Source organism: Ahaetulla prasina, chromosome 2 (assembly GCF_028640845.1).
Source record: "Ahaetulla prasina isolate Xishuangbanna chromosome 2, ASM2864084v1, whole genome shotgun sequence".
NCBI lineage: Eukaryota > Metazoa > Chordata > Lepidosauria > Squamata > Colubridae > Ahaetulla > Ahaetulla prasina.
The window spans coordinates 134,357,516-134,373,553 of record NC_080540.1 but is presented as its reverse complement, the minus strand read 5'-3'; the positions used below and the strand labels follow the sequence as shown (position 1 = coordinate 134,373,553).

The 16,038-nt window shown below is 41.4% G+C and overlaps 1 protein-coding gene across 6 annotated transcripts; it reads right to left on the bottom strand.

Moving 5' to 3' along the window:
- Nucleotides 1-358: 358 nt before the first annotated feature.
- MAFG (MAF bZIP transcription factor G) lies at nt 359-15,030 on the bottom strand. Of its 6 annotated transcripts, none has more exons than XM_058174107.1 (3): nt 14,744-15,030; nt 6,954-7,015; nt 359-6,873 (listed from the first exon to the last, which is right to left on the bottom strand). In XM_058174107.1, the coding sequence occupies exons 2-3, from the start codon at nt 6,987-6,989 to the stop codon at nt 6,421-6,423; spliced, it is 489 nt and encodes a 162-aa protein (XP_058030090.1). In that variant the 5' UTR covers nt 6,990-7,015; nt 14,744-15,030; the 3' UTR covers nt 359-6,420. The 6 variants fall into 6 exon arrangements, with proteins under 6 accessions (XP_058030090.1, XP_058030093.1, XP_058030092.1 ...); XM_058174110.1 differs by lacking the exon at nt 14,744-15,030 and adding an exon at nt 14,317-14,709; XM_058174109.1 differs by lacking the exon at nt 14,744-15,030 and adding an exon at nt 14,241-14,708.
- Between the last annotated feature and the right edge of the window lie 1,008 nt (nt 15,031-16,038).

Genomic DNA, 16,038 nt, shown 5'->3' with positions numbered 1-16,038 from the left:
TCCCATACTACAGAGTTCCAGATAATATCCAGATTCCTTTTTCTTATTTCATCATATTAGGCTAATGTGATCTGTAGAAAACATAAACCATTCTTGGAGGAAAGGGATGTCGAATAAAAATATAATCCTGAGGCAAATAATCTGGACAGTTTATAATAAAACAATCACACCAATGTTTTGAGCTGGAAAGGATTCCTGGGAAATTTCCAAATCCAAATAGGAAACTAACTTAGCATTTCAAGCAGCATGGAGCAGATTATGTACACAATACATGCAAAAGTTAAATCTTAAAAGTTCTTGTCAGCAACAGAACAAGTTTAGCAACCCGAACCTGCTCAGTGATATCATAGGGGCCAGCCTCTTTAAAGATGTTTATTGGTCATATACAAAATAAAGAATGCTTCATATCAACATACACTATATACATAAATAAATTAACAACACCTCCACTGGGGCTGTGGCAACAAATCCCCAACAGTTATCTACAGATTGAAAAAGGACAATAATTTAGCAATAAATACTGATTAATTACTTGGGTTCGACTGTTGTACAGGAGAGACCCAGGACATGACAGTATGCTTTTACACCCTAACATATAGAATTCATCTCCAGTTGTATCAGCTTTGGAGACTGAATTTCTTATTATCAAAATGTTCCTTCCCGACCTTTTAAACAAATATTTTAAAGCAGTAGTGAAGTCATTTCAATTAATATTTTTAAAGACTATCTTCAACATTTGGAGAGTGGGGAGGAGCAATCCATCAGTTCAGTTCATTAAGTACACCAAATATAATTTAGTTTCTCCATAATATTCCAGTTTGACAAAGGTTGTAATAAATTCAGAGCAAACCGCAGGTGAGGACAAGGACAAGTAGCACTTGAAACTGCACGGGAATCCCAAACACCTTTGCATAGCCAAATAGTGATGTGGGAATCAGGAGACTACTTGCTCAACTGTGCAGTGCCTCTCATTCAGGCAAGTGTCAGGTGCGAGCAGCTAGAGCTCACATATACTGTATATCAGATCTGGAAGGGGAGTAAGTCCTCAATACTTGGAAGAATTACTTGCCTGAAGCTCACAGCTAGACCACTATGTGATCCTTTCTGCATAGGGAGGAGCAATCCTCTGCATGAGCAGTCACAGCTATTCACTGTTATATTACAGGAAACGGCAGCAGTGCTATTAAACCAGAAGGGAAGATTCCTGCACGTTAATTCATTATTTTACTAACAAAATACAGTTTGAGATATCAGAAAGAGGTGAAAGGCAAGTTGTCAGAAAGTGCTTCTATCTTCACTGGCACAGAGGACAAGGGGTACTACTGGAACACACTATTAGTCCAAGTGAAAGTAATATATAGATATGCCAGCTCTGCTTACTGCTAGATTATAGTAAAATGCTATCCTACTTCATTGGGATATGCCAGTGTACAGCAGATGCAAAAACTTGATCAATGACACAAGGAACAAATGTTTAGTCTTCTATGCACAGTAGTACATACTCCTGCTCCTGCATCTGTTTCACCCAGGAACATGTTCCTCAAGGACCTAACATCTGAACCTCTACCCATTGCTAACCATCACATTCCTCAGCTCTTAGCCTGCAGGTTTTTCTTGCATTTTTCTGGAAAGAAAAAGTTGTTTCATTATCCAAATATCACTTTTACATAATTCACCACAACATAAAACAACCCTACCTTTCCCACCCACCCAAAGCCAGCCACATGAGGGCGGAATTCTACTTCACGGAGCTGTTCTGCATCCAGGTAGAAAGCAACGCTCCCCAACCTGTTGCATCAAGCAAAATGCCCCATTCAAAACAAAACAACAAAACAAAAACACCCTTCACAGCAGGAAAACCAAACAGTCACCTATGAAACAAGAACCATCACACTCTGGATGCTATATACCAGAAAACAAATTGAGGGGCAAGGGCTTGAGAGGGGAATCTAGGACAGAAAAAAAACAAACTCATGAACACTAGGAGACCAGACTGAGAGTGAAGGAAGCTGGGAGGTATGGAGGGTTCCCTTGTCTTCTTCCCCATCTCCGGTTGGAAGATTTACCACTGAGTTCTGGAGCCAGATTTGCTCAATAAATATCCATTTGTTTATAAGAATGTCTTGCTACCCACTCAGATGAAGATACTATCTCACTTATCTAGCCTTGAAAAGGGCAAAAGGCGCATCTTTAGAGGAAGAGACTGAGTCTTGTGGCACCTTAAAGACAAGCAAATATATTATGGCATAGATTTATGTGGACAAGTCAACTTCAATAGATGAAGTATTATTCCAAATTGGCCAATTAATACTGCATACAGGTTGTTTATGGAGAAAACTGTTACTGTAGGAATAATAATCAAAATCTAATTGCAGGACATATAGATTGCACTTCAAATATGTTTTAACGTTTTTAGTGACCACAGACTAATGCAGATAATATCGATACCTTGTAATGTTTGTTACCAACTTTGCAAAAAATGGAAACTATAGTATTAATGTATGTGTGTATAAGGTTTAATAAAATTATTAGCCTGTACTTTTTTATATCTAAAATGTATCTGGACAGTTGCATTTATACACATATATCAGAGCCAATTTGATATCATCTCATGGATCTGATGAAGTAAATTCTAATCCACAAAAGATGATGTAATAGTTTTTAAAGTGCCAGGACACTATTAGTTTTGCTACAAAAATCAACCTAGCCACTCTTGTAAAATCCCAGAGGATGGGCTTTCTTTATCAGAGGCTTCTCACGGCATCCAGGATCTCGATTGTAAAACAAGCAACCCAGGAAGAAGAAGCATCAAGAAAAAATTATTTAGCCAATTCTAAGGACTGCCAATCAAGAAATGTCTAGGATGATATATAGTCGTGGAACTAAAGAGATCCAAAACTATTCATCTGGCCGAAAAATTCCTATTTCAGAAATGCAGCCCAACACAGAAATGTATTTTGACAGTATCGAACTATCAGCAATGTCTTTGCCTTGCTTTCCTTGGGACAACGTGCAAATATGGCACAGAGAAGCATGCCAAACAACAGAGAGGCAAATTCTTGAATTAAAGCTCAGATATAAGAATTGTTTCCTCGTCCATCCATCCAGGTGATATAAATGCATTTCATGCAACTCTCAAAGGAAGTTAAGACCAGGAGACCTAAAAGTTCAATCCAGAACTCACCTCTTGCTTATAAATTTGATGGTGAGAAAATCCCAATTATACACTTTTATTTGCATGTTTGACATGAAAGCATTTATTGCTTATTTCAGTTACAATTGTTTGGTTTTCACAGAATTTGGATTTCTTTGGCAAGGACTAGAAAGTGGAAGGCAATGAAGGGAAGAAATTATCTACAGCTTAAGATGGATGGAGAGAAAGATGCAAGGAGGTAGTGTGATATGGAACAATTAAACTTAAGAAATTTCTGCCTCTAGTAATTCTGCACAGATCTGCATTGGTTTCTAAGTCTTTCAAATTAGCAGTGATAAAATATACCCCAAGGGGAATTATCGGATTTTACTAACCTCAACATAGCTCAGAGCAATTTATTTCACACAGGTAGTTTTTAAGATCAGAAACCTACACGCCTTAGTAAGGCAAAGCTTAGTAATAACTTGCTACTGTATGCAGCAACCTGTGATCCATTCCTTTTAAACCTAAAATAAAAAGTAGCAACTAATGTGGCAATGGTGATTTCTGGATAGAATCTGGAGCCAGGGGACGTGCATGTTCACATTAAAGCACCTTATTTTTCTCTTTCTTTGACGTTTGCTGTTCTTAGTGCCTATGTATCCCTCAGTCATATTTTGCACACCTGTAATTTAAATATGCCAAGAATAGCACAAAAAACAACAATTAAAAACACCTCCAATCTACTGTGTCAAAAGGGCAGCTGAAATATTGTAAGGAACTAGTGCTCTTCCCTCCATTTCAGCTGAACAGTCTGCAGAGAACAGTGGTCTTACAGTGAGAAAAAAGGGAGTTTCAGCAGATATGATGAAGATATTTTGAAGGCGAGTCCTCATTAAAGCCTTTTTTCCCTCCAGCATACTCTAGGCAGCAAAACTTTGCCAGTTAATAGATATCCGGAATATCATTTTCAAGGAATGGATTCTCAGTTGATTTTTGTGAATAGTTGTTTCTGGATACAAACTTGCCTTAGAACTCATCTGAATTTATTAACCCTGCTTTAAAAGTTATTAAAGCTACTTTTTCTTTCTAACTACTGAGACCTAGAATGCAGTTGGAAGTTTTTGAAAAGCCACAAGAGGTTTTTGAGCCCAGTTTCAGCTGTGGAAATTTCCAGAATTCACTAGCTATGTCATTAAAACAGGTTCTGGTATCTGTTTAACTAAAAAATAGCCAAATATGGTGATATCAAGTGTTCTGAATAGGCCAGTACTCAATGCTTACCAGCTGTCAATAATTGTGATCATTCTGATGGCCAATTTTCTGGGCAAAATGCCAAGTGCCCACCTAGATACAAACTCACATGTTCCTCTTGGTAACACACCCATCACTCCCTCCCTGTAGGCCAATTACAAGGCAAGCAGCAGACAAGGTAAAGCAACTTTTTTTTGTCTATAACGACTAGCTCTTTCGGAGAAACTAGATTAGGGTTTCCCATAACACTATCTATCCAAAAGATAAAAGAATGAATTTGAACTTCCCCCGGTCATGTTGACATGCTCTTTAGACCTTGTTGAGTTTCTGGCTTAGATCCCTATGTAATGCTCAACATGCTAAAACATAGAAGGAAACAGGTAAGAGGTAACAAAATCTCTGTAGTATTACCAGCAAAAGAATCCTGCCGCAATAGTGGATCTTCACAAATGCTACATATAATCCAACCCTAGAAAACATATTTTGTGGACCCTTTGTATGATATGCTGTAAATTGTTTCACATTCCTACATTAACAGGAGTGATCCCTTCTAACCCATTACCATTGCAACTCTGGATTCAACCTTTAGGAACACTCAGTCACAGCCAAAAAAAATTAAATAATTTTTTGGCAATTGTAATACAAGTGACATGATATAATGCAACACTGTCTGCCAGCTGTCATTAAGCAGTTTTGTTAACCTCTTAAAAGAACTCATTCTTTTCAGGCTTCAGATTAAGGTAATTTTTCTCGTGAGACAATATCTTTGAGAAGGTCTACTGGCAAATGCCCCAGAAAACCTGCACTCAGCCCTGGGAAAGCTGAACGAATGCTCACAGGACACCCACATAGCAAAGTGGCCACTGGCACCATCACGTCACAGCGCCACAAAAGACCTCAGAGCACAGACAACTAAATACAACAGGAATACAAAAGAAGCAGATGGGGAATTCAAGAATAAGTCACTTTTGGTACAATTGCAAAAAGATATCAAACAGGACTAGCCTCTTTTTTGTTTTTTTGTTTTTCCTATGTTATTTATAAATAAAAGTCTAATAACTCTTTATAAAAACCAACCTCAGAGCCACAAAGACTTAACGAGAAACTTTTAAAATTTGCATTTTCTATCTCCAAGAATATGACAATCATATATTCTCACCTTCTCAGGCTAAAAGGAGACTGTTAAATAGAAGTGCTTCACCAAATTGTAGATTTGAAACTTAGATCATTTAATAACTCTTTAAATGAATGCTTCTCTTTTAAATAAAGGGCTATTTAAACTACATAAACAAGTTGTGTAAACCATCACACTAGAGACACTGGATACTCTCCAAACACAGAAAACAACTAGTGATTTTGGTCTTGTTCAGTGCAACACATTAGGCACAAAACCGGCCTGTGGTCACTGCAATGTAACCCACTTCATCTGGTACGTAGATACAACAGTGCTCATTCCTGGCTACTTTCCTTCCTCTGCAGCACAGACACCAGGAAATAGCTGTTTCCCCGCTTCTCTCTCCTTCAGGAAAAGCCCTAAGGAATCCCATCTTCAAACCTAAAAGGTGCAACTAGATGGTAATATAAAAATGGTTACACAAACTACCCCCCCTGATACCAAGCAATTTACAAGCAGCAGACTGGACAGCTGACTCAACCCTGGAAGAACGGTATTGAAGTCATCACTTGACAGTAGGTCTTCCAACTCTCTATGACCTCTTCCCTCCCCTTTGGGTTATTCCTACCCAAGAATGGATTCCATGCTGCTGAAAATCTCTTTGGCAGGAGTACTGAGGTCCTTCAGCTTCCATTTTCAGAACACACTAGGTGGACGGTTCTGTTCACAATGGAAAGGTTGCGTTACCATCAGTCACACCAACCAGAACAAGCTAAAAACAAAGCAACTGCAGTGACAAGCAGGCCAGTATGTGCCTGTGTGGGCTAGGCCATCTGGGAGAGGGTTGTGCTTTGGGGATTCCGGATGAGCTTTGTGCCTAACTGCCCTGCACAGACAAGCCCAGGCAGTGCTCGTTTCACTAAGACCGGGCGTCCGTTTTGGATTTAACTATTGTGATAACGCTGGTGGTGGCAACTTTGCCGGGAACAAGGGGCCCCATGCTGGAAGCAAGTGGGCCCCGGGCAGGGGTGACAGGGCTCCGGGCAACGGTCCGGGCGAAGTTCTGCAGTGCCTCGTACTTGGAACGCAGGGCATCAAGTTCCACTTTCATGCTAGCATTCTCTGAAGCCAGCTTCTCCACTTCCTGCTGAAGTTCTGCCTTCTGTTTCTCCAACTCTTCCTTCTGTGTTACCCTCTTGACCCGGCAGCTGGCAGCATAGCCTCTGTTCTTCAGGGTCCGGCGGCGTTGCTTGAGTTGGATTATCTCTTCCTTAGATAAGCCCCTCAGATGCTGGTTCAACTCCCGTACAGACATGGTCACCAGCTCTTCATCTGTCAAGCTGGTCCCATTCTCCCCTGGCTCCCGCTTCACCTGCAGAGACCGTAGAAACATGCTTTAGTGGAATTCTGGTTGCATGCATGGCCAGCTAACCCCAAGTCTTGCCTTATTACCTTCAAGGCTTTGTTTCCTTTGTTGGGGGTCGTCATAACACGCAAGCCTTCACAATCAGATTCTGTAAGATACAAAATGGATAGATTTTATCAAATTCAAGTTCTACATCATCCAAAAGCAGCTTATATACTCAGTCTAGGCAGGAAAGGAAGCACCAAATACAGGTATTCTTTATACAGCATGAACCAACTGTGGGATTTACATGAGCTCTTGACAAATTCTGCCCAGTCTCTGCCAACCCCACAGCTTTCTATAAATCTTAAGAGCAAATGCCCACGAAAAGGAAGATTTGGAAGTTTGGGAGGAGCTGGAGTAGGATGAAACCACATTTAAAAATAGCCTGGCAGCCAGGATCCTGCATGGCTGTACTGAGCCAGTCATGCTGACTCAGCATATTAGCAGCCTTGCTCACAGTGCACGCCTTATACTACAGTACAGCCTAGGAAGAGAGCTGCAGTCTAAGAGAGTTGCCAAGGAATTACCCTTATAGAGTTCTCTTGATAGAGTCCAGAGCAACACTATATCCCCATCGTTGTAAGGGAGACGTATTCAAAAATACCCCCTATTTTAAAAAATACGTCAAAATCCATTCTGCCTGAAGCATTTATTTATCTAGAAAACAGAACAGCAAGACTAGGGGATGGAAGGAAAGGACAGACAAGGGAATCATAGGAAACATGCAGAACCCTTAGAGAATTACCTGTCTCCAGGTTACTATATATACTATAATTGAATAGTCATTACTGAACACAAATCTATTATTGTGGTTCTGATAACCTGTCTTCTTTTGACTAGCTTTTCCCATGCATGTTAATAGAAGAACAGTGGTAGATACACAAAGTTAGGAAAAAGAAACAAATTCAGCTGGGCGGGATTCTGACCAGTAATACAGATATTAAGTATTTCCATCTATGTCCCTGTCCAGTTGCTTCCTTTCACATTGCCATTTTGCCAACAGGATACAGCAAGTTTTTTTAGCGATGCAGATAAAAATCATCCACATTCTTATGAAATTACCTATTCACTTATTGCATGAGCGTCAAACTGGCGGCCTGCAGGCCAGATGCGTCACACGCAGACCATGCCCACCACAGCTCCACAAATGGGAAAAATGTTGCGAAACATCACGTGATGGCAACGTCACACGAGTTTGACACCTGTGACTTATTGTTTTCATGTTGCATTGCTCTAAATTTCCAGATAACTCATTATTTAGGAAATGTGTGCTGTTGATAACCTATTATTATTCCAGAAGTTCTTCCAAAAGTGGAAAATTTAAAGAAGTTATAAAATTATGAGAATGAGGCTTCCTCATATATGCTTTTAGCATGTATCATATAGGTCTTGGATGGAGGCAATTGAAATTATAATATCGGTATTCACAAGAAATACAAGTTCTCTGTGATAACACAGACATTTGCTAGCAATTTTACATCACCTGAATACTCACTAATCTTTCAGTAATGTAAGATTAACATCTTACATTACTGAAACCACTACTTAAATTCACAAGAGCTCTTTCTTAGACACACAAAATCACATATAGAGAAATCTTGTCATTCACTGTGGCTTTCTTGAGTAAACCAAAACTACCCACCAGTTTCCTAAACAGAGGAAATCAAATACTTCCATTTTGTTCTCAACATTCAACGATCAACTATGTGCAGGAATAGTTACTTTCTCTTAAAGAAGGCCTGATAGCTCCCCCAAATCACTGAATCAGATGTTGTAAATTACCTTTACTACCAATAACTACTCCTCTGGAACAGCTCAGAAGCCTCAATAATTGCTCCCCACACCCCACAAAAAAGATGCTTTTTAAGGAAGAAAAAAATGGCCAGAGGTAACTCAAGCACAGAGAAGTCACCATAGATAAGGATTTTTATGTTTATCTCTCTCATGTGCCTCCACACATGGCAGCACCTGGCTGACCATATCTATGCTCATAAGCTATGCAGGGTCTGGGCTCAGGAGGGAGACCATCGAAGCATTTCAGGGCTCTGGGGCTAGACATCAAGCCAAAAGACATCTCAGGCAATAATAAACCACCTCCATAGCAAAACTGCATGGATGCGGATTATCTTTTACTCACCCAAGCATATCATCACTATTTACATAATAAATGCCTCTTCCACACCAACTGGGTTCTTGTTTGCTGAATGTATAAAACATCAGTTCACATTTACAGCGAAGAACCAAGACAAGCTAGTGTCAGCAAAAGAAAAAAAAATGGTCCCCCAGCAGCACCCCAGAAGGGATGGCTTCAGCGCTTTCCAAGATCACTAATAAGCTAGCCAAACAACTCAGATACTCTTAGAGCACTGGAAATTGCTGACAAGCCAAATTCTTGTGCCCAAAAGACATGGCTACAGTCACTGATTAAAGCTCTAACATACTTAATATAGTGGGACACAAGTGTCTTAATGGGACCCCACTGCCTTGTTTTTGCTTTTGCAGCTAAGAAGCAAGTTTGAAACTCTTTATTAATTGTACAGTAAGACACATAGTGTACAGCTTACTGTGTTTTACTATCAAAAAGTTTCAGATCCTCAATTTGGGAATCAATACCTCAAGTATGTGGGTAACAGTCAGTAACCAGTAGCCATGTTTTCTGATTAGAAAAAAAATACAAGAGGAAGAATGTTTCCATTACTGTAACACTGCTCGAAATATTGGTTAAGTAAACACTGGGGAAGACACAACTACCGTACATTCACTTATTTTTATGTGTGTGTGCGTTTCTGTATATATTTATATATACAAATTTTTATATATACACACACACAGAGAGATATACATATTCCCTCAACACTGTCAAACTGTTTACTAAATCTGCACTACTATTAATCTTCTCATCGTTCCCATCACCAATCTCTTTCCACTTATGACTGTATGACTGTAACTTTGTTGCTGGTAATCCTTATGATTTATATTGTTATACTGATATATTGACCATCATTTATGTTATAAATGTTGTATCTTGATGAAGGTATCTTTTTTTTTGTGTACACTGAGAGCATATGCACCAAGACAAATTCCTTGTGTGTCCAATCACACTTGGTCAATAAAAAATTCTATTCTATTCTATTCTATTCTATTCTATTCTATTCTATTCTATTCTATTCTATTCTATACACACACACACAAATATTTTCCAGCTTTGTCCAAAAGCCACATGCAGCCATAGGAACCAGGAACAAAACTGGGGATGTCACCTATTCATTGAAAAGTCAAGTCTAACCTACACTTCTTTCCTATGTAAGTTTTATCTATGACATGTCAGTGTTAAGTACCATTGCTAATGCTCATGTAAGAGGAATATGAACAGAGGCAACACAACCAAACTGCATGACCAAAAACAGATTTGGTATCATACTATAAATTCAGTGCAGGTCAGAACCTTAAGAATCACTTTGCTAACATTAGTGACCATCAATAAAAAATCCCAAGGAAATGTTGCCTAGTAGGAGAGTATACAAAAGATTAACCACCTGGATTTAGTGAGGCTCTTCATAAGGCAACTGCACTTCTAGTACATATCAGTATTAATGCTTAGGAAAGCAATCAACATGTGGGAAGCGAGAAGATTGCACAAAAGGATTGAAAAGGACTGGAGCTGATCTTCATTATTAAAAATGATGGGCATAGATTGCTGTGTAGAAATATTAGGTCCAGTAGCTCTGAGAGTCAAACACAAAAAAGTTCATTTGTCCTAAACATCTAAAGAATCTTTTAATACAAGGAGTATAACATTAGTTATCAATATCAGATATCATATAGATTCAATCAAAGACAGATTCATTTCCATTCATCATTCATAAAAAAAGAAAAAAATAAGGAAAGTGATGATTAAGTGGAAAAAACCTATGAAAATTTTCACATTCTGTATTATGCCTGAATTAAGATATATACGAGATTTTTTTACAGCCCTGCACAGAAGCTGCACTTGTGAATATTTTGCAAGAAGGACAGCCAGAGAGAATTGGCATCCAGACAGAGACAAACTTGGTCTAACTCCCTAGACTGCTGATTTCTCAGCTTTTTGACAGCTTCCCGAAGAAAGATCACACTGAAAAGTGCCAAGTGCGACGGCTGTAAAGGAAAAAAAAGTGCAACCTCAACACATTTTGCCAGAAGTCCAAAAGGCCTGCACTCAGCACAAGTGCCGCCAATTCTTTGCTTACAACAGAGCTGACAGCAGAGTGCATGATTCAACACAGGCCCCATTCTCAACATTCCTGGTTCAGCGCGCTATGCCATCAAACTAGTGTAAACACAATGACATCACCCATTCCAGCAGTAAAGGCAGCAACATCATTGGAAGAAGAAAAAAAAACTTTTAAGAGATGAAAAAGAAAACAGGCTACAGGGGAGAATCACTGTAACATCGTTGCAAAAAGGGCATTAAGAGTTGTCAATCTTATTTTACAAAGTTTTCTCTCTGGTAACGCTATACTTCAAACTAGGGCATATAAAACCTTTGCCAGACCTATACTTGAATACTGCTCATCTGCCTGGAACCCTCACTGTATATCAGACACCAATACATTAGAGAGGGTCCAGAGATATTTTATTAGAAAAGTACTCAAATCTGCTCAAAATAAAATTCCCTATACTACCAGGCTTGAAATTTTAGGTCTGGATAGCCTCAAACTATGCCGTCTACATTCTGACCTATGCTTAGTTCATAAGATTATTTACCAAAACGTCCTACCTGTAAATGAGTACTTTAATTTCAAACATAATAACACAAGGGCTATCAATAGATTCAAACTCAATGTAATTCCCTCTAATCTTGATTGTAGGAAATATGACTTCTGCAATAGAGTAGTAAATGTCTGGAACATTCTACCTGATCCTGTTGTTAGTCTCGCTAATCCCCATACCTTTTACCTTAAACTGTCTATAGTGGACCTTTCATGTTTCTTAAGAGGTCCCTAAGTGGGGTGGATAAGCGCACCAGCGTGCCTTCCATCCCTGTCCTACTGTTCCCAATTATATGTAATCATTCTATGTATTTATGGCTATGTTTTGCCAATTTATATCCTTTTATTTGTGCCAATTTTTTTCATGTGTCCATGTCTATGTCTATACTGTTACTTATTTCCTTGTACTTGTTGACAAATAAATAAATAAATCAGAAGCTGGAGGGTATACCCATGTAGGAGGTTTTTCCAGAAGTGAAGTATAAAAAGTAGTATTGACACTATCTTGTTTCCATCTACACGTATATGGCTCTGCTGCTCATACATTTACAGAAACGTGTCTACAAATAACTTCCCAACTGGCTTCCTAAACTTACATTGACATTTTAGCTAGTGCTCTTAACTGGGCAAAAGAATGTAGAAGAAAATGCTTGCCCTGTAAAATATCCAGAAAGATACCATCACTAGGGAATATTGCCTCCTCCAAATCAACATGACTTGCCTCAGGCAAAATCTCTCAAATGCACCTAATGTTTCAACTTGCTTTCTATCACTATACCTCTTACTCAGCAGAATGGAAATCAAAATTCTACTTTTCTTACATATCTAGAAGACTGTCAGCCTCATACCATTCCTATAATTGAAATTCATTTTTATATCAAAAACAAAGCTCCCTTCATATCTATGAATTTCTGTTTCTGAATAAATCACAGTTTCCTTTCTGTGAGCCACAGCCACACAAGGAATTGCAATTCTGTAGTCAATGCACACTGAGTTAGTCAAATAATTTCAGCACTTATGTCTTCTGGTCTATTTATCTCCAATTTGAGATAATAGAGAAATAATGAGTGGCATTTCAGTTTTTAAATTATGTCCACCTAATTATTTTTGCCCTATATCAGATAAGACTGGTTTATAATATCTTAACTATTCATTTTTCTCAAAACAGATGTATCACAAAAAAAAATATTTTAGAATCACAAGAAAAAAAATCTCGGTTGAAAAGACATCGAGCTAAAATGGCTAGCTCTTTTAATTCATTTACAGATAATTAGTATGCCTTTCCTATTCAAATTTATATATATCATTAATACCTAAGCATTATCAGACTGACAGAGGACAAACTGCCCTCTGTAGGTGAGAATGGAAGAGCTCTGCTGTGAGAATTTCCCAGAAGGGACTCAACAGAGAACCGGATGCACTTGTTGCACATCTGTGCTTTGGTATACAAATGAGCCATCCAGAACTGCATTTCTATGTCCTTTGCATTTCTGCAAAACAACATGCCAAGATTTTTTTCCAGAGCTCTTAAAAACATTGTTCGTCTAAGAGACAACGTGAACTACAACAGAAGGAGCGCTCCCACAAAGCTATGGTTTTCAGGACCTACAATTTTACTACCCAAAACAAGAGCGTCAGGATCTGTGTGCACAGAGTATAAGGACACCCCAGCAGCTCTATCAATTCATTCCCTGAAGGATTTCCAATAGCCCCATAAACCATTTTTACCAAGTTCATATTCACACTCTCCCCTACCTTCTTGTTCACTACAAACACACACAGCACTAGAGTAATGCTAAGGGTCAGCAACCCTCACAAGGACTTAATAGACCAATAGCTGAAAGAAAGGGGATCTGAGGTCAAGTCTGACTACCCCACAAAATGATGAATCAGCAATTTATCTGTTTGGGTTCCCCTTTTTCCTTTGCCGCGTTCCCTTAGCCCTAGTTAGCCCCCATTCCGTTTTGTGTGTATGTGTGCAGCATATACTTATGGGTGACCTCATGTTGATGAGTCAGCAGTGTCTGGACTCCCGCACACAGAAGGCTGCAGCCAGGAGATACAACGGGGTAATTCAGTCCACCTCAGCCGTACACTCTGTGAAACACCCCCCCCCGCTCCTCAGCCCCACCCCAAAAACATTCAGCCCTTTCCTCCGTTCCCAGACACCTGATGAGTCAGCACGGCAAGCCCTTTTCACACTCGCAGACATGGCTGCACGTCCTCGGAGCCGCACACACATACAGAGAGAGACTTTCGGCGTGCGGGGAAACGGCTTACCTCCCTCCCCGGCTACTTTCCCAGATGGCGAGAGCGCACTCAACGCTTAGGTAGTCCAAGAAGAAGCGGGGAAGGGCCCGACTTTTTTTTCTTCTTCTTCTTCTTTCCACCCCACCTCCGCAGAAGGAAAACTCAAACCATCACGACGATCCCGGAAAAAAGAGACGAGCCGGGGAGCGACGGCATTTCTCTCTCTCCCGCGCGACCTGCCGCCGCGGGCAACAAGGACGGCCACCCACGCCGCAGACCCACTCCAGAAGGAAACGGGCAGGGAGGGGGGGAGGAGGGAAACCCACCCACCTGTCAGCCACGGAAAAAGGAAGTCGGCAAGCGGAGGAGGAGAAGACGGGAGAAATACGGTCCCCGCCAGGCTCACCTCGCCCTCTCAGCCTCTCCGCCCTGACACTCGCACCCTCCGCCGAGCCCGCCAGAACATTCCCGGGTGGGAACAGCCGTGGGTGGGGGGGAAGAGAGCGAGATAGCCGCGATCGCGCTCCCGGCAGCCCGAGTCCACTAGATCAGGAGGCGCTTTTTTCCAAAAATAAAACACCGCGGGGAGGAATGCAACTCCAGAAGCCGATCGTCCGGGGAAAGGAGCAGCCCTAAGGGATCCCCAGCACCACCACCACGCATTAATTCCCTTTTGCTTCTCCACCTCCTCCTCCTCCTCCCTTCTCCACCTCCCTTTCCTTTCTTTCTTCCTCCCGCTCTTGCTGGGGAGGGGGGGGTCACTAGCCTTCCTCCCCACCCCCACTCCTCCAAAGGGGATCCGGGGCCCTGGACCGCCCCGTGCAAGCTCTCACCCTCCGCTCGGTGCCTCCGGAGGGGGGGGTCCGGGGCGGGGAGGGGGGAGGCCGCCACGCACACAGGGACTGAGGAGTCCGGGGTCCGCCGCTACCGCCGCTCACGGACACGTCACGTGATGTTTGGGTCACGTGCCTCCATTCATGAAGCCGTTTCGGTGCAGCCGCCCCTAGCCTTAAAGGGGGAGGCGGCCAGAAAGGTTCCCTCCGCTCGGCTCTTCTCTTCTCTTCCCTCCTCCCACCCCACCCCTCAGAACAATAACAGCTGGCGGGAGCGCGGCTGCGAAGCTGGTGGGAAAAACAAGTGGCTCACGTGCCAGGAGGGCGCGCGCGCGCGCGGTGCTGGGGCGGGTCCAGAATGTCGAGGCTGAAGCCGAAGGACCGAGGTGGCGCGAGACAGAGCCGCGTTCCACGCGTAGCCCCCCCCCCTCCGTCCCCCCCATTGTGAAGCGTTTGGTGCCAGACAGCGAACGGGAGGCTGTGATAGGATCAGCCTCGACTAGCTGGGTTTTACAATTCAAAAGAGTTTCCTATTTTGGGGGGTGGGGGAGCTACAAATAGCTATTTCCTGAAAGAAGCCGGTTTTGCGAAAAAATAGATGGAAGAAGCAGTAAGTAACCCTGGTGGGTTCTGTAGTTTCCCCCCCACAAAAAAAAAAGTGCAGTTAGGTATCCCTGACTTTTCGGAAGCGAGACTGAAACAAGAATATTTGGAAACTTTGATTTAAAAAAAAAGATAAGCGTAGTTTTAGACTGAAAAATAAACCAATTGGGTGACAAGAATTACACGACACTAAATCCAAATATTGCAATATCCCTGCTGAAGAATAAAAATCCATTTTAAAAGAAGCGGCACAAGTGCTTTCCTCTTTGAGATTGATTGCCCCCAGCTGGGGCAAAATTTTTGCATAGGCGCGGAGGTACTGCTGTCTAAGGTTAGCCTGCATATTCCAGAGTAGAGAGACGTGTGAGTTGCCAGTATTTCTCAACTACACTCATCCTGGTTTTCCCGCAGGGCCAGGGTCCGCTATTTCTCAACTAGATCCTTAGAAAAGGGGGCGAAAGGAAGGGGGGAAGATAAGTGCTGGTTGTTTACAAAGTCATTAGAAAGATATATCCAACGGGGTACTTTGGTGCCAAAAGAGTCCTGGAAGGTTCCAAAGAGCAAGTCTTGTAGCTGATGCCTCCAAATTTGTAAGACTTGGGCCATTTCTTCATTAGTGTTTTATAGCATTTTATAGCAACATCAGCCATTGTTGTGGCAATATAAAGCTTCATTACTGTTATTAGCACAGC